General features: G+C 19.5%; 3 protein-coding genes across 6 annotated transcripts in view; 1 reads left to right on the top strand and 2 right to left on the bottom strand.

Moving 5' to 3' along the window:
- Positions 1-556: 556 nt before the first annotated feature.
- LOC128956499 (uncharacterized) lies at positions 557-2,526 on the bottom strand. The gene is made up of 2 exons (XM_054302217.1): positions 1,806-2,526; positions 557-1,096 (listed from the first exon to the last, which is right to left on the bottom strand). The coding sequence occupies exons 1-2, from the start codon at positions 2,250-2,252 to the stop codon at positions 557-559; spliced, it is 987 nt and encodes a 328-aa protein (XP_054158192.1). The 5' UTR covers positions 2,253-2,526.
- LOC128956522 (LYR motif-containing protein 2-like) lies at positions 2,503-6,626 on the bottom strand. The gene is made up of 5 exons (XM_054302240.1): positions 6,576-6,626; positions 6,379-6,441; positions 3,388-3,519; positions 3,164-3,261; positions 2,503-2,542 (listed from the first exon to the last, which is right to left on the bottom strand). Exons 2-4 carry the CDS (start codon positions 6,418-6,420, stop codon positions 3,169-3,171), a joined length of 267 nt encoding a protein of 88 aa, XP_054158215.1. The 5' UTR covers positions 6,421-6,441; positions 6,576-6,626; the 3' UTR covers positions 2,503-2,542; positions 3,164-3,168.
- Positions 6,627-18,659: 12,033 nt separating this feature from the next.
- LOC128956532 (uncharacterized) overlaps positions 18,660-20,126 on the top strand; it is an 82,196-nt gene continuing 80,729 nt past the window's right edge. For all 4 annotated transcript variants that reach the window (XM_054302252.1, XM_054302250.1, XM_054302251.1 and 1 more), the window contains exon 1: positions 18,660-18,725. The gene's annotated coding sequence lies outside the window, so the exon portion shown is untranslated. The remainder of the gene's footprint in view (positions 18,726-20,126) is intronic.

The following is a 20,126-nucleotide window of genomic DNA, read 5'->3' as shown; positions in this document are numbered from 1 at the left end:
TTGTTATCTATATTATAATTATAATAAAATTAGTAATTATTTATTATTTCAAATTATTATTATTATTACAATAAAAAATTATTATCTATTTTTTTATTTGTATTTTTAATAAATAAATAATGTTTAGTTCAATAAATTAAAAAGTTATTTAATATTATTTTAATCTAAAAAAAAATTATCAAATAATTAAAGTTAAGTTCAAAAACATAGAAATTTTAGTTTACATTATATAAGATAATTAAAATATATAACTGTAAAAATTATATACAGTATATATATATATATATATATATATATATATATAGGTATATAATATACATTATAAATGTATATAATAGTATTTAGTATAAATTATTACAAAAAAAACATATAATAAAAGTAAATATAAATAAAAGTAAAATATAATTAAAAGTATTTTTTATATTATTGTTATCTCAATAAGCATTTAATTTAATAGTGATTATCATATTATTATTATTATAATATATTGTATAATACATTATAATTAAAGTATTTATACATTACTACTAATTATTATTATATAGTTTTTTAAAAATTATATTAATTTATTATATCGATCGCAGCCTAAACTATATCGATAGTTACCGCCAATCATATAGAGTAAACCATTGATAAATTGTCGGTCAGCGGAACCGGTAGTTAACAACTGGTCATCCATTTCCCAATCGACGACTAGTTTTATCAATTCTGACTCCAATTGATTTATACGTTCAATAATCAGTGTCTGTGCTTCAAGTATTGAACAGTTATGTTGAACGGCTGTCTGGGCTATAGTGTTGGACATTTGCGGCAATGCTTTGCGGTCATTATCATCATCGGGTAAGTGGCTACCGGTGCCCATAGTAGTAGTAGTAGTAGTAGTAGTAGTAGTAGTAGTAGTAGTGTTAGCCCGGAGCTCTTTTTCAAATGAAAACAAATCGTTTATATAGATAATATGATCGGTGGCTAATTGGACAAGTAGTCGGTACATAGGTTGTTGGTCCAGCCAATCGTTGTTGGGCTCAGGTATCTGAATATCTAATGCATATTCATTAATAATTACAGTCGGTATTAGACCAATCGTTTTTCGGCGAATCTATTGTTTTTAAGATAAATACCGTATATATACTGTACTGTATATATATATTTTTTAAGCCATAGTATATTAAAAAAAATAAAATAAACGATAATAGATGTTATAATAATAAAACCAGGATTGCTAATGTGGGAATTTAGTGGGGAATTTAGTAGGAACTTATTGGGAATTTAGTAGGAATTTAGTTGGAATTTAGTAGGGAATTTAGTAGGGAATTTAGTAGGAATTTATTGGGAATTTAGTGAGAATTTAGTGGGAATTTATTTGGAATTTATTGGGAATTTAGTAGGAACTTATTGGGAATTTAGTAGGAATTTAGTTGGAATTTAGTAGGGAATTTAGTAGGAATTTAGTAGGGAATTTAGTAGGAACTTATTGGGAATTTAGTAGGAATTTAGTTGGAATTTAGTTGGAATTTAGTTGGAATTTAGTTGGAATTTAGTAGGAAATTTAGTAGGAATTTATTGGGAATTTAGTGGGAATTTAGTGGGAATTTAGTGGGAATTTAGTGGGAATTTAGTGGGAATTTAGTGGGAATTTAGTGGGAATTTAGTGGGAATTTAGTGGGAATTTAGTGGGAATTTATTGGGAATTTAGTGGGAATTTAGTTATTTAAAAATGCAATAATAAAAATATTCACCCCACCCTATACACCCCCTTTCCGTGAAATCGAAAACCTTAAGCAACCCTGAAATAAAACATAACATACGCTTAACAATTGATCCACTGATTGAAATTGTTGTCGACGACGACCACCAGCTCTGGACATGTTTTCATCGACATTACCGATCACATAGTCTGACAAGGTTTTCATAAAACGTTGCCACTGTTGGCCAGTAAATGATCGGTAAATTGTTTGAAAAGTTGGCCTAATTTGCTGAACGTATGGCTCCATGAGGTTGTCATCCGGACTACCACTACCACTACCACTACCACTACCACTACCACTACCACTACCACTACCACTACCACTACCACTACCACTACCACTACCACTACCACTACCACTACCACTACCACTACCACTACCACTACCACTACCACTGTTGCCTCCTATCTGAGCCAATAGTATCGGCAACTGWGACCATACCCGACAACAGTCGTCCATATGATCGGTACTCAACAGACCCCACTGTTCCTCAGTATTGTCGTCCATAACAAACAAAAAGATAATATACTGTAAACAATGATAATACCTGTCCTTTTGGATACATTGGGGATAAAAATAGGCGATAACCAGATAGGATGTGATGGCTATAGTCTGATATTTTTCAGCCGATATATGACTGGTCGGGAACTGTTGGTATAGCCATCGGTTTAGTTCATCGTCGCCGACAGTAATGTCCAACGGATTACGTTTGAACGGCAATCGAGTGGTCAGCTTAGGTATCGGATATTTGCGCCGATAGTGCCGTAAGTTTATGTCGCAAGTGTTGCGCAACAAATCTTATTTGTTTGAATTAAAAAATAAAAAATAATTTATTATCAAAAAAATAAATTAATAATTTTATTTTATAATTAAATATTTTATAATTTAATTAAATCTAATATCTAAATAAATATATAAATATATTATTAATAAATATTTTTTACTAATTGATTTTGAATCCATATTTTTAAAAAAAATAACTGAAAATTTGTTAATTTTTTTTAATAGACTCTATTTAAATAATAAAAAATAATTTTAAAAATTATAATATATTATAAATGTAAATATTTAAGGAAAATAACTGTATTAATAAAAAAAATAAAAATAAAATGATGAATAATTATTCAAAAAAAAAAATAATTGATATATTTCTAAACAAAAAAAATTAAATAATAAATATCTATATTAAAAAAATTAAAATATTTAAAAAAAATTTTGTAATATATAATTTTTTTTACTAATATATTAATGTCTTTTTTTTAATAAATTAATTAAAAATAATTATAATTACATTTATTAAGAAAAAACAAATTATTTGTAAAAAAAACAATTTATTTAACAATTTTTTCAATTTTTATTTATACAATTTTTTTAAATAACTAATTTATTTACAAAATTTAAAATTTAAAAAAAACTACCATGATCATTTTTCTGCTGCTGCTGATGATAATAGCATAGTTGTCTCCAATTGTTTCAATACAGTCCTACCCCGTGTTAAATGCATTTTAATTGTTTCCTAAATTTATCAATAATAAAAAAATTTAATAATTATTAATATATCTATAATAATAATAACAGTGTATCTCTGGGAGAGGGGGTGGGTGAGAGAGAGAGAGAGAGAGAGAGGAGGGGTAGTCTATACCGGTTGTGTATGATGTCTATTAGCCTCAAAGTCCTGTCTAATCCAATCCCGGAGCTCACGTTGGCTGTCCGTACGGTTAATCTGTTTCATGAATGACTTGTATAGACTGAGGACTTGCTGTCTAAGCATAAACTAATTGGTAAAAACAAAAATCAAAAGTTAATTTTGATTTTTAAATTAATTAATTAATTATTATATATATATGTATATACAGTATATATATATATATGTATATACAGTATATATATATGTATATACAGTATATATATATGTATATACAGTATATATATATGTATATACAGTATATATATATGTATATACAGTATATATATATGTATATACAGTATATATATATGTAAAGTTATTCCATGATAAGCCCGACCAATTTAAAAACCTGTTTTAAAAAGCGCGCAAAATATTTTATATGCGAGCACATGTCTTACCATAAATTTTTTATTTATAATATAATGTGCAATAAATATTATTTTATAGTATATTTATAATTTATTTTTATTAATTGTGATTTAAATTTATTTGTGATATTTAATTGAAATAATTCTAGTCCTAATTGTAAAATAATAATGAATAATAAATCAAGACCTGGAAGAGCTATAAGTGTTGACAAACAAGAGTTAATATTAACTAAATATAACGAACTAAAATCACAAAAAATTAAAAATGTGATTATAATTAAACATTTAATTGATAATTATGGTATCGGTAAAACCCGACTAAAAGAACTAATAAGGTATGTACTTAATGGCTTTTTGGTTTGTTACATTTTAATAATTTAATATCTAAAAAACTGTACATGGTAATTTATTCAAAAAACCTCCAAAATACTCATTAATAGTTAAAATAATTTATCTATTATTTTTTACAGAAATGGTATCAAAACACCGAAAACAACAAAAATTAAAAAAAAATTTAATGTGAATAATAGTGATATTAAAAAAATAGATAATATTATAGTAAATTATTATAAAACTAAAAATAGCTGTGATTTTAGAAAAGTATTCAGAGAAATTAAAGATAATAATATTAATGTTTCATTTAGCAAATGCCAAAAAAGTACTTTTTATAAAATTATTAAAAAAGTAGGCTATAAAAAAAGTAATTATAACAAAGTTGTTAGAGAAATTAAAATTCAAAGTCCTAGAATAAAAAAAATGAGAATAAAATATTTATTATATAAAATTGATTTAAATGAATATAATATAGTATTTTTAGATGAGACATATATTCATAGAAATTATGTTAAAACAAAAATATTATTGCCATTAAATAACTCGAAAAAATTAAGATTAAAATTTTCAATGGGTAAGTTATTTTTGTAACCTTTTATAACTATATTGTATATATATTTAGAATGATTTTCAATACATTAAAAAGTCTTTTATTAAATGATGAATTGTTTTCTTAATTATACAAAACTTAATGTTTATTTTTTTTAATTTAGTTAAAGGTAAACGATATAGTATTATTCATGCCGGTGGTAAAAATGGTTTTATCAATGGAGCATTAAAAATTACAGTAAATGATGAATTAAATAGCGAAAAATTCGAAGAATGGATAAAAACACAATTATTACCAAATTTGAAAGAAAAATCTGTTATCATATTCGATAACGCAAAAACACATTCAAGAATATTAAACAAGTATGTATTTTTAATAAATTTATGTGATTTAATCATTTATTTTTTAACTATTTTTAACTATTTTTAACTATTTTTAACTATTTTTTAACTAATTTAATTAATTATTAACAGATTGCCAAATAATAGTTGGCGAAAAGGAAATATACAACTTTGGTTGACGGAAAATAAAATAAAATTCAATCGCAAATCAAATAAAAAACAGCTAATTAGTATAATTAAATCAAAAAATATTAAACGATTATACGCTGTGGATCAATTAATAAAAAATGCGGGACATATTCCTCTTCGTCTCCCGCCTTATAATTGTGAAGTAAATAATTTTTTAAATATATTAATTGATTAACTAATTGATTGATTGATTGATTGATTGATTAACTAATTGATTGATTAACTAATTGATTGATTAACTAATTAATTGATTGATTGATTGATTAACTAATTGATTGTTTGTTTAATTGATTGATTTATTATTTAATTGATTGAGTGATAGATTAACTATTTTAATAATTTATATCATTAATATTAATTAATTAGTTAAATCCAATCGAACTTATGTGGGCTCACTGGAAGGATATCATATCTAAAGGAAATATGGGACTAAATGACAAACAATATTTAAATTATATAGTTAAAGTTTTTGATTTAGTTAATAAACATTGGAAAAAATCTACAGAACATACAGATAAATTAGAAAAAAATTACAGAAAAAAAGATGGAATTGAAAATACTCGCCGTTATTTAAATATACCTAAACCTGTTTTTTCATTAATTTAATATTTAATAAAATATTTAATTTATTTAATAAATAATTGTAATAATTATATTAATACTGATATTTAAACTTTTTTTTATAAACTTTTTATTTTTAATAATAATTATACGACATTATTTATTGTAACTTTATGTTATTATACTTAAAGCATCTGCGCGCAATTTAAGTTACAAATAAAAAGTAGTCGGGCTTATCATGGAATAACTTTATATACAGTATATATATATGTATATACAGTATATATATATGTATATACAGTATATATATATGTATATACAGTATATATATATGTATATACAGTATATATATATGTATATACAGTATATATATATGTATATACAGTATATATATTTGTATATACAGTATATATATATGTATATACAGTATATATATATGTATATACAGTATATATATATGTATATACAGTATATATATATGTATATACAGTATATATATATGTATATACAGTATATATATTTGTATATACAGTATATATATATGTATATACAGTATATATATATGTATATACAGTATATATATATATATTAAATATATACTGACCTCCGATAGTGTCAATGTATTGGCAGATAATCGGCGACCCATTTGATTGATTGATGAAAATATCTATTCATAGATATTACCAAAAAAAAAATAATTATATAAAAAATAAAATAATAATTATTATTATTATAATAAAATTATTAGATATAAAAATTATTATTTTATTAATTTTTTTGAATAAATAAATCATAACTTACTTTAACCTCTAAAAATAATTATTAATTGTACATTGCTGATTTTTGTTTACATTATAATTATTATTGTTATTATTATCTAGTTAATAAATTGTAAAAATTTTATTATTTATTATAACATGCTAATTTTATAAAAAAAAATATTTAATACAATGTATTATAAACTAAATGTAAATAAATAATTTTTAAAAAAAACATACTTGTTTATTTTGATTATTTATTTAAACATGTCACATTTAAAAAAAATTTTTTTTAACATATCTACCACTAGATAACACTAGTGTATACTATAAATATTGTATACTGTATTAATTTTTATTTTTTAATATTTTCAAAATATTAATAATTCAATTAAATTATAACAAATTAATTAATTATAATAAACTAGTTTTTAAAAAATAATTCATTTATCTTATTATTTTTTTATATAAATTTTTTATTTTATTTATTTAAATATAATATCTATAGTATAATACATTTTTTTCATAATATCATATATGAAAATAATATTAATGTTTTTGACATAAAAACAAAAAAAAACAAAAAATTCAATTTATTTTAAATAAATAATAAAATTTTTGAAAAAACAAATTTCTATTTATTTAACAACAAAACAAAACAAAAATAAGTTAAAATAAATAGAGAATATTCTCTATTATAAGTTATATATACTGTTGTATATAAACTATTATTTTTAATACATTAGTATATATATGTAAAAAAAGTATTATCTTTTAAAATATTTATTATTATATAATAAATTTATATATATATATTAAATATATACATAAAGTATATATAGTATATATAAATATATTGACGTCAATGGGTACTTGAAATTATTTTATAATATATATATACAGTATATATATATATATTATATGATTAGTATTTTTGTGTTTAGTTTTTTTGTTTTTAATGTTACCGAAAAAAATAAATAAATAATTGGAAATAATATTATTTTATTTAATTGTTTTAGAAAATAATAAATAATAGGCAAATAAAAAATATTAATATTGCAATATATATATATTAAAATAAAATAATAAATTTCTAGAATTGTTTACGAAAATTTTTGAAATAATTTCGTAACTAAATGAAAAAAAACAATAAATTTTTTGATATATATTTCAAATATATATTTTTAACAAAATATTATTTTGTTGTTATATTATATTTAATGTAAATATAATGCAAAAATTGTCTAGACATGTATTTAGTTGATTGATTATATACTACTGTATAATATAAATATATATATTTATACAAAATATTTAAAATATTTTAAGCAAAAAAAAATTTTACTAATCATTGATATTTTATTTTTTATTATTAACAATATGTTATTATATAATAATAATTATTATTAAATATATATAATATATTTATATATTAGATCTATTAGTTATTTTTAATTTATAATTTTTATCTAAAAAAACAAATAAATATTAAATGTTAATTAACTTATTAATTAATTTTTTAGATAATATAAATTAAATTGACTGTTGCTTTTATTTATTTTTGTTTTGTTTTTTTTTTGTTTTGCTTAATTTAATAATAGGTTTTAATTATATGCAAATATTATTATATTACTAAATAATTTTATTTCAAACTAATAATATACTATATAATTAAATTAAAATACAACACATTTTTAATTGATAAGTTATTTTTAAAACTTATATAAGTAATATATAAAAGTTATATATATATATAAGTAATATATATATATATATATAACTTTATAGATTAATTGTATCTATGTAGGTTTTTCATAAATTAATAAACAAAACAAAATTTTTAATTATTATTTTTTTGTGTGGACATAATATAATAATTATATTCAGCAACAAAAATAAATGTCTAGACATTTAGGGATTATTATTATTATTATCATATATTACAGGTATATAATAATAATAATAATAATCTATTAATATATATTTATAAATTATGTATAATATTGTTGTATATTTAACTGTTATAGATATAGGTATAGAAATAAAAGTTAATATTTATTATATATATTATATACTTTAAGGTTATTGGTATTTAATGAAAAATTTTTTGATTTTTAATTTTATTTTATTTGTTTTTATATTTTATGTTTCAATTGAATTGAATTGAAAAACTTATAATAAAACACAAACACAATAACAATACTAATAATAAAAATTGATACAATTTTTATTTACCTTTTTTTGATATATACTAAATGTTATATATATATATATATATTGTATATATATATATAACTAACAATTTACAACAAAATAAAAACAAACAAAAATTTAATAATAATAAAATTGTCGCCTACATAATGTTTTTGTTATTTAGGACATATTGTTATATACAGTATATATATATATTATATATAATAATAAAATAGTAAATTAATTCAAATAGCAATTTGTTATCAAAGTTTTTATTTTTATTTTTTTTTAGAAAAAAATATATAATTTAAAACTAATATTTATTTTATACACTTATTATTTAATTGAAATAACAAATTGTTAAATATTTGTCGACAACTTTAATAGCATAAAAGTTTAAAATAATAATAAAAATAATAATAATATATTATTTCATGATCAAGGTTATAGACTTGAATATATATATATATATATATATTTTTATACAGTATTTGAATTGAAATATTAATAAAAACATATTAAATAATAATAATAAATATAATGTCAATGACTTTCTTAATAGTACTAAAATCCATAGAAATTATTATTATTATTATTATTATTATTATTATTATATAACTAAATGCAATAATAATTTTTTTATTATTATGTATTCATCCATATCTTCAATATTTAATTTATGTTTCAATGTATTTTCAGTGTTAGTGTGTGTATGTGTGTGTGTTAGTAACAGTGTGTTAGTAGTATATTAAGGTTGTTGTTGTCTCAGGTATTATACTATAGTATAGTATGTACAGTATGTATGTATAATATGTGTGGGTGTTATTGAAATAAGATTTTTCAAATGTCATATTTGCAAAATAAAGGTTTATTATAAGTCTACTATAGTATTACTATTACATATATATATATATATACATAATATATAAATATATAAAATATATATATTGTAAAACATATTTAAAAAACCACTTATTTATTATATTTTAAATATTTAACTTTTTTTCTGATGACAACTATCTTTAGTATTACATAACTTGTCTTTTATATGTGTGTGTATATGTGTGTATGTATGTGTGTGTGTGTATATATATGTGTGTGTGTATGTATGTGTGTGTGTGTGTGTGTGTGTGTGTGTGTGTGTGTRTGATAAATGTCATATGTATATTTAATATAAATAATAAAAAAAATATATCTAAAATATTTATTTATATGTGATATATATATATACAATTTAAAAATATAACCAAGCACACACACACACATAACAATAACAAAAAAAACAAAATTATAATATTAAACAAAAAAAATTAAATTTATAATTATATAAAATTTTTAGAGATTAATTATAAATTTAGTTATGTATATATATAACTAATATAATGTATATAATCTTTAATAATATGTTATTGAAGATTAAATGTGTGGGCTTTTAATTAACAAAAACAACAACAAAAATATGTTTATATACACAACATTTTGGATATAAGTTATTAAATTTCACAAAATTAATTAAGTATTATTATTATTATTATTATTTATTAAATTTTATATTACGTTTATTTTCAAAATAAAAACAAAATTATTTATTTATCTGATCTATTGGTTTATATTATATAACTAATATTTTATTGAAAATTTTTATTAAAAAACATTAACATTTATTTTCTACGCAAATAAAAATTATATATAATTGTATATTATCTAAATAATATTTATTTTTAAGCATGGGCGTTTAGTTTTAATAAAAAATAACAAATTTAAATAAAATTACTAGTAATATGATAACAAAAAAACACATACACATAGACACACACACATAGTAATATTATTGTATTAACTTTATTTTATCTATCAGTATTTATGTATTTGTATGTATCTATATATGTATGTATATATGTATGTATATATGTGTGTGTATGTGTGTGTATGTGTGTGTATGTGTGTGTATGTGTGTGTATGTGTGTGTATGTGTGTGTATGTGTGTGTATATATATGTGTGTGTGTGTGTATATATGTGTGTGTGTGTGTGTGTGTGTGTGTGTGTGTGTGTGTGTGTATGTATGTATGTATGTATGTCTGTGTATATCTATGTATGTATGTATGTATGTGTGTGTGTGTGTATGTATGTGTGGATTCGTGTGTGTGTCTTAATATAATATTTATTTGAGTTTAAATTATTTCCTGTTTTTGTTTGTTTGTTTTTTTTTCAGTTGTTGGATTGTTTTGATTAGGTATTGAATATTTAAATTATCTATTTTTTGAAATGTCACATTTACTATAAAAATGTCAAAGTTCACAATTGTACAATTTTTTTTGTAATTGTTTTTTCTAATAAATATTTATTACAATAATACAGTGTATAGTTTTTTTTTTGAGTTAAAATTTATTTAATATATCAATCTATATATATACAGTAGAATATACTGTAAAACTATACTATATTATTGTATTAAAATAAAACAACAATAAATAAAACATTTTCAAATATAAACTAAATATGTATTTTAGTTTTGTTGAATAATGAAAATAATAAATATTTTTACATTTATTTAAACAAACAACAAAAATATTATATTATCAGCATTTTTTTGAAAAATATAATAATACTAATACTACTACTACTACTGGATAATCATATACTTAAAAATCATCACATTATATATATATATATATATCATATATATTTCTACATCAATTGTTAGTATTTATTTTTCCAAAAAAACATAAAATAAAAATAAATAAATATTTAAATAATAAATATCATATAAAATGCAATAATCATCATGGCTATTTTTAGATAGTTATTTTTTGATATATATATAATATTAAATTATATTATATATACAGTAACTATAAGACACACACACACACACACACACACACACACACATACATACATACATACATACATACATACATACATACATACATACATACATACATACATACATACATACATACATACATACATACATACATACATACATACATACATACATACATACATACATACATACATACATACATACACACATATACATACACACACACACACACACATACATACACACACAAACACATACATACATACATACATACATACATACATACATACATACATACACATACATACATATATAATCAGTTTACCAAAAAAACTAATTAAATGTAAGGTAGTATTATTTTAGCTATACTCTACTATTACTACTACTACTACTGATATTAATTATTTAGACGACTGTCCACTTAATCAAATGATATACAATATTTATAGTACTGTAATAGTAGTAGTAATAGTAGTAGACTGACCACCCATACAGGTGCCGCCTGTATTATACAGGAATCAAGGGTCTAATACAGGTGACAGGAAAGGGCTAACCTGTATAATAATATATAAAGTTTTAAAATATGTAAAACTAATTGATTAATAAAAGTATAAAATAACTATGAATTAAGTATTGTTAGTAAAAAATTGCTTGTAATTTTAATTTACAGTTTAAATATTTCAAATATTTTTTTTAAATATAAAAAATTTATAAATATTTGTAAAATTGTTCATGTTCAATATAAAATAATTTCAACTTTTTATATAATTATAGTATCCAAATTAAATTTATTTTATATTATTATAAATATATACGAATATATATTTATTTAAGTACAGGTTAAATATAATATTTAATATACAGGAAAATACAGGTGAAAATAATAATTTTATACTATTATACAGGTTTACTAATAAATTGGGTGGTCAGTCTAAATAGTAGTAATATTTATTTATAAATAAATATATATATATATATATATATATATATACCAGTATATATAAATCATATGAAATATCACTTTAACTATGCAGTATATACTGTATCACATAAAAAAAATATTATTGTGTATTAAACAAAATTATTGCATTAAATTTCTATTGCCTAACAGTTTTATTGTAGGTATTAAATAATTACATGAAAAAAACTAATAAATAAAATTAAATAATTTATGACAATATATATATATATATATATATAAATATATATATAGTATTTATCTTATATTTCAAAAAAAAAATAAATGCATTACACAAACATCAAAATATATTTATTTCATAATATTTAATATATAAATACTAAATATATATATATATATATTTCTAATTAAATTTGTGAATACAGTTATGACTTATAATAATATATTTATTGTATAATTTATAGCTTATTTGATAAAAAATTATATTATTATTATTTATTTGTATATAAAAGTTTTCTATACATTATAACTAACAATAATAATAATAATTTTATTTATTGTATATTTTTTTCATTATTAAATCTGGAGCACACCTGCTTGAAAAATTATTCACACATTTTATTATTATTATTATTATTTTATTATATAATTTTTTTGTTGGCATAAAATTAGTTGATAAGCATAAAAATATTTTTTAACTCATAAATTATAAAATATATAAATATATATATATATATATATATATATATATAAATATGTTATATACTGATATATATATATAATGTATTAATAAATCTAATCTAATGTAGAAATAAATAAAGAAAATATAAAACACATATTATAATATGGTTTTATTAATAATATATATTTAAAAATATAAAACAAAAATGTTTTTTTTTGTGTTTTGTTTAATATTAAATACATGTCATTCATTCATTCATTATTATAATATTAAAAAAACATAATAATAATAATAAATTGTTTTAAAAGTGTTAATAAAATTTTTTTTTATTTGCAGCTATTATTGTGTTTTTTTAGTAACACATGTTGTATGTGTATATACTGTATATATATGAGTCATATAATAGGCATATATATCATAATAATAATAATAATAATAATTTATAAATTTAAAAATTGTTTAATATATATATAAATTTATAAATAATTTCTATAAATAGTTTTTAAATTTTTTTTCAAAACACATACACACCTATTAGTGTATTATTATTATTATTATTATTGTATTTAATGATAATAATAATAATAATAATAATATAAACAGTATATTTATTTATTATTTATTTATCTATTACTATGTTTGTGTAACATGTGTTTAATATTTATATAAATTTTAATTTTTTTTTTAAACAAAATCAATATAACATTGTATTTATACAATTTATATTAACTTAATATTTTAATAATTTAATTAATTTTTATACTAATTTTATTAAAATTAATATCTAAGTAAAAATTTTAAATATTGTGATCTAGTGTTCAAAAAAAAAATAATTTTAGTTTAATTTATAATAATAATAATAATAAAATATATACGACTATTAATTATCATATAAATTGTTAATGTATTTTAGTTAACAAAAATATATTATAAATTTGGTGTAAAAATTTTATTTAATTTAATTATTATTAATTAGTGTGTCTATTAAAAACTAAAAAGTTCAACTATAATACACTAGTGTTGTTAAAATTTAATAATAATAATACTAATTATTATTATTTTAAATGTGTTTAGTGTTGTGTTAATTATTGTATACAGTATTAACAAAATGTGTGCCAATTATTATTATTTTATTAAATTTTAACATTTAATAATTAGGATTTTAAAACATCAACTTTTATAGGTATGTTTCCTATTTTTTAAAAATAAAATAAAATATATTAAATATAAATTATTATAATATTTATTATTAAGTTATTAGTAATTATTTATTTAGTAATTAATAATAATAATAATAATATTTTTATATTAATAAACAGTATTTATTTCATTTATTATTGTTTTTTGATATTAAAAGTTACTAATGATTATAATAATGACAAAATGTTAGTCAAATATATAAATATATATATAAATCTATAATTTATTTAATCAAAAAATTATTTTATATAAATCTATATATATATATATAAATTAACACATAATTAGTGTATTTATAGTAATTTATATGAAATTAAATTTAATTTAATTTAAAACTATAAATAAATTATTTTAAAATTAAAATATTATTATTATTATTGTAAAAAACAATTTATTATTAAAAATTATAAAAACATTTTTTGTTGTTTGTTATTTTAATATAAACTTTTTACATTAAAAATAAAATATAAATAATTATTTCCAAAAAAATATATTAAAAATAGGATTAAATATTAATTTATTTACTGATTAAATTTTTACAAAAAAAAATAAAAATAAAATAAATTAATAACTAAAATATACCTAATTTTATTACATAGACACGTATATGGGATTTACTTGTATTAGCATTAATTTGTATTGTAAAGTACAGTACAGTATAATAATACACTGTAATGTATTAAATAATAATAATAATAATTTTAAATTTATAATAATATATATATACCCGTTATTAATATACTGTATATATATATATATAATCTTTGAATAATTTAAGCAAAAAAAAAATAAATAACAAACAAAATAAAAACAGAAAATTGTCTAATAATCTCATAAGAGGTTTACCTTATTTTTTCACTGTTAAGCAGAAAATTAAAAGTATTAAAAGTATTAAAAAAATAAATAAATAAAATTATTATTATTAGTAGTAGTATTAGTAGTAGTATTAATTTATAATATAATTTACTGTTATATATATATATATATGTGTGTAATGACGTATAAACGGGAATAAGAGACATACAAAAACATTACAAAAAATATTGCATCAATTATTTAAAAGGTTAAAAGTATTAATGATATAATACTAGTAATAATAATAATAATATCAAATAACTATTGTATTTCTCTCTTTCTCTCTCTTTCTCTCTCTTTCTCTCTCTTTCTCTCTCTTTCTCTCTCTTTCTCTCTCTTTCTCTCTCTTTCTCTCTCTTTCTCTCTCTTTCTCTCTCTTTCTCTCTCTTTCTCTTTCTCTCTCTCTCTCTCTCTCTCTCTCTCTCTCTCTCTCTCTCTCTCTCTCTCTCTCTCTCTCTGATAACTAAACCAAAAAAACACAAAAACTAAACAAACAAAACAATTATTATAAACAAAACAAAACAACAATAAAAAAGTTTTTTTTTTTTTTTAAAAACTAGAAACTAATAGTGACTTTCATTATATAACTACCGGTATATAATGATAATAAAGTAAAAAAAACTATTATTAATATATATATACAGTATATAAAACTAACGAGCAATTCATCAGAGATTTTATTTTTTATTTATCTAAATGTGATATCAATGTTAGGAAAAAATTTTTAAAAATACATTTGAAAAAAAATAAATTTTATTTTAATTATTTTTTTTTTTATTTATTTATTTTTTAATTAAAAATACAAACTAGCAATCAGTCTAATGATTACAAAAATAGCAATAATAATATTAATAGTAATAATAATACCCGTATTATATAAAAAAATACAATCAATGAAATTATTTATTGTTGTTATGCAGTAATACTCAAATAATAATTATTGAGAATTTATTTTAAAAAAAAAAATAAAATAATAGAAAATTTTTCTAAAATATCTACTATTTTTAAAAATATAAATAGAGTTTAAATCAAATAACAATTTAATATCAAATAATATACAGTATATATATATATAAATTAATTGGTTTAAAATTACATTTTTATGCCTACACTATAATACACTAAAACTAACTAACTCAGTGATAGACTATCGATAAAATTAATTGCTATAAATATAAAAACAATTATTTTATTTATTTTATTTTTATTTTGTGTATACAATATAGTATTGTATAGATATTAAATTTTTGTTTTTAACAAGGTTATCTCTACTATCTACCCACATATTATTGTATATATATATATATATATATATATATATATATCTATCTATATACAGTATTATATATATATTTTTTACAAATATCAATTTACATTGAATTAGAAAATTAAAATTTTCAAAATTTTTTAAAAGAATATTCTGTTTTTAAATAAAATATATTTTTTTAAAAATATATATAAATTACTAAATGATTTATTTTTATTATTAGTATTTTTTTTTAAAAAAATATAGAAATTTTTTAATAATAATAATAATTATTATTATAGTAATAATAGCAATATATAAATATTATATTGAAATCATTAAACCTTATCTAATGTAATGTGTGATGTGTTATATGATATATTAATATACAGTATATAACGTATATATAACACACACACACACACACACACACACACACACACACAAACACCTGATGATAGGTTTGATGTGTGTGTGAGTGTGTGAGTGTGTGAGTGTGTGAGTGTGTGAGTGTGTGAGTGTGTGAGTGTGTGAGTGTGTGAGTGTGTGAGTGTGTGAGTGTGTGAGTGTGTGAGTGTGTGAGTGTGTGAGTGTGTGAGTGTGTGAGTGTGTGAGTGTGTGAGTGTGTGAGTGTGTGAGTGTGTGAGTGTGTGAGTGTGTGAGTGTGTGAGTGTGTGAGTGTGTGAGAGTGTGAGTGAGAGAGAGAGAGAGWGAGAGAGAGTAATGTATATATGTATGCAACAAATAACAGTCACCACACATACCTGTGCTATGGTTTTTACTACTAGTAGTAGTAATAGTAGTAATATCATAGAGTCATCATAAGCACACACCTACTGGTGATATAGTCAAGTGAGAGCTCATTTGCCTCATGCGTGCTGTTGTTGTGTTTGTCGTACGGCTGCTAAGTGTATGTACAGTATGTGTATGTGTTTTATATATATATACGGTATACCGATTCATGACCTACCGTTACCCGTAACAAACCCCAGTAACATACAATACTCTCTCTCTCTCTCTCTCTCTCTCTCTCTCTCTCTATATATATATATATATATAYAATATTTATAACATACTCACACACACTCACTCACTAACAAACAGTTGGTTTTTGAGAGATAGAGAGAGAGTAATGTATAAATTCTGGCGCATATATACTGTACTAACAATACTGACAATCAAAGCACATACACATACACACACACACACACATACACACATACACATACACACACATACACACACATACAAACACATGCAAACACATGCACACACATACACACACATACATACATACATACACATATATACACACACAAACATACACATACACATACACTCACTGATATAGTTAGTGAGTGAGTTAGAGAATCTGCAGCAGCACTGGTAGCTTACAGACACAGACACACAAACACACACACATTACCACCAGTTGTTATATACTGTCAGTACTTTAGTGAGAGAGAGAGAGAGAGAGTTGTGTAGAGTAGAGATAGAGAGAGAGAGTTGACTAAACTATACTGTAATCTAACAAACAAATGATTATAATATATATATCTATCAGTAAAAGATTATATAATAATCTTTTAATATTAATATTAATATACAGTAGTATAACATATATAAATCTAAGTGTGTGTATGTGTGGACAGGTATGATAATTAATAACAAACCTACTGATAATATATATAAGTGCTATTATATACTGTGACAAACAAACAAACTAACTAACTAACTAACCCTTTATTATAAAATAAATTTTTTATTTTATAATAATAATAACATTTTTTGGTGACTATTTATTATCATCATCACTGCAAAAACATACATATATTTACTATATTTTTAAAAAATAAAAATAAAAAACTACCTGTCCACATTATCAGCTGATTAATTATATAATACAATATACTGTATATAATAATAGTAATAATAATTTTTAATTTGATTTGTGCGCTAATTTTTTTTTAATATTTTAAAAATAGTAAAAACTTTTTTTTAAAAAAACATTATTATTGAAATTGTTGTGTTATTGTTGACTGTATTTATCTGTATATGTCAACTACCTGTCCTCTATTTAGGGGAGGGGGGAAAGTCATACCTAAGCTCATACACAACTAAATAAACTGATTTATATATATATATATATATATATATATATATATATACTGTACTAATTGCCTAACTGTTTGCACAGTTAGCTCAAATAAAAAGCAACAATAACTGTGAGATTGACAATAAACTTATTTAAACGACTAATCAATTTTGAGGTAATTATTATTATTATTATTATTATTATATTTTCTATAAATAGTATATTTTTCAAAAACAAATAGCAAAAAATTGCATGCATTTTGTAATTTTGTAAAATTTTTGTTATACATAATAATAGTAATAAAAATTGTTTTTGAATTTATATAAATTATATATATGTATATAAATTATATATATATAAAACATTTTTGTTGCTAACATTGCATATTTATTTTAATATAATTATTATTATTATTATTATCATTTTGTTTTAATATATAAATTGTTTGCAATGTTTGTTTTACTTAAAAAAAATAAATAAATAAAATTTGAAACATAGAAAATTAATTATTTATAATTTTTATATTTTATGTTATTTAATTTGTATTTAGTTAGTAGTAGTAATATTAAATTATATGTGAAATAAAAATAAATTATTATATTTAAATATTTAGTAAACAAATTATTTATTTATTTTTCTTAAATCTAATTAACAACAATTTTTTTACTATTTTATTATTAAATTAATAAAACGTAAAAAAATAAAAATTTTAATAATTAAATTTAGTTGTATATATATATATATATATAGTATATATGTATGTATGTATATACTATGTATATCAGTATATATATATATATATATGTATATATATATAGAAAATTTTCTATAAAAAAATAAAACATTAATTTTAATATACAATAGATTTTGTGTTAACAAACATTGTATTTCACATAAAAACAAAAATTTGAAAAATTATAACTAAATAATTATAATATTTGTATTAAAACACAACTAAATCAAAATAAATAAATAAATATTTATTTTAGTTATTTCATTATCACTTGAATTATATACAATAAAAACATTTTTTCAATACTAATTGTTTTAATGTGTTTGTCATAGTATTTGTAGTATTTTTTTTAATTTTGTTTATTTAATTATATAGATTTTTTTATCCCTATATATATAATAATAGACTATTATTATTATTATTATTATTACAAATACTTGTAGAAAAAAATAACTTTTACTCTAATATAATAAACACATAAAATCCAAACAATAATGAGTTGGAAATATTTAGTATAAAAAACATATAAATATCTATATATATATAAATAAATCTAAAAGTAAAATACAAAAATATAAGACAAATCTAATAATATATAGAAATATTTATTTATTTATTTTATTATAAAGATTTTACTTATTGATTGAATATAAGTATTATCTCATTCTCTAAATACCAGATTTCTATGTAGTTGTATGTATGTCTCTATGTGTGTGTGTGTGTATGTATGTGTGTGTKTGTGTGTGTGTATGTATGTGTGTGTTTGTATGTGTGTGTATGTATGTGTGTGTGTGTTTGTATGTGTGTGTATGTATGTGTGTGTTTGTATGTGTGTGTATGTAT

Source organism: Oppia nitens, unplaced genomic scaffold (assembly GCF_028296485.1).
Source record: "Oppia nitens isolate AA-2021 unplaced genomic scaffold, nextdenovo-longstitch-racon4-pilon3 scaffold30_pilon_pilon_pilon, whole genome shotgun sequence".
Lineage (NCBI taxonomy): Eukaryota > Metazoa > Arthropoda > Arachnida > Sarcoptiformes > Oppiidae > Oppia > Oppia nitens.
The sequence above is the reverse complement of the archived record's forward strand: the minus strand, read 5'-3'. Positions and strand labels throughout refer to the sequence as shown.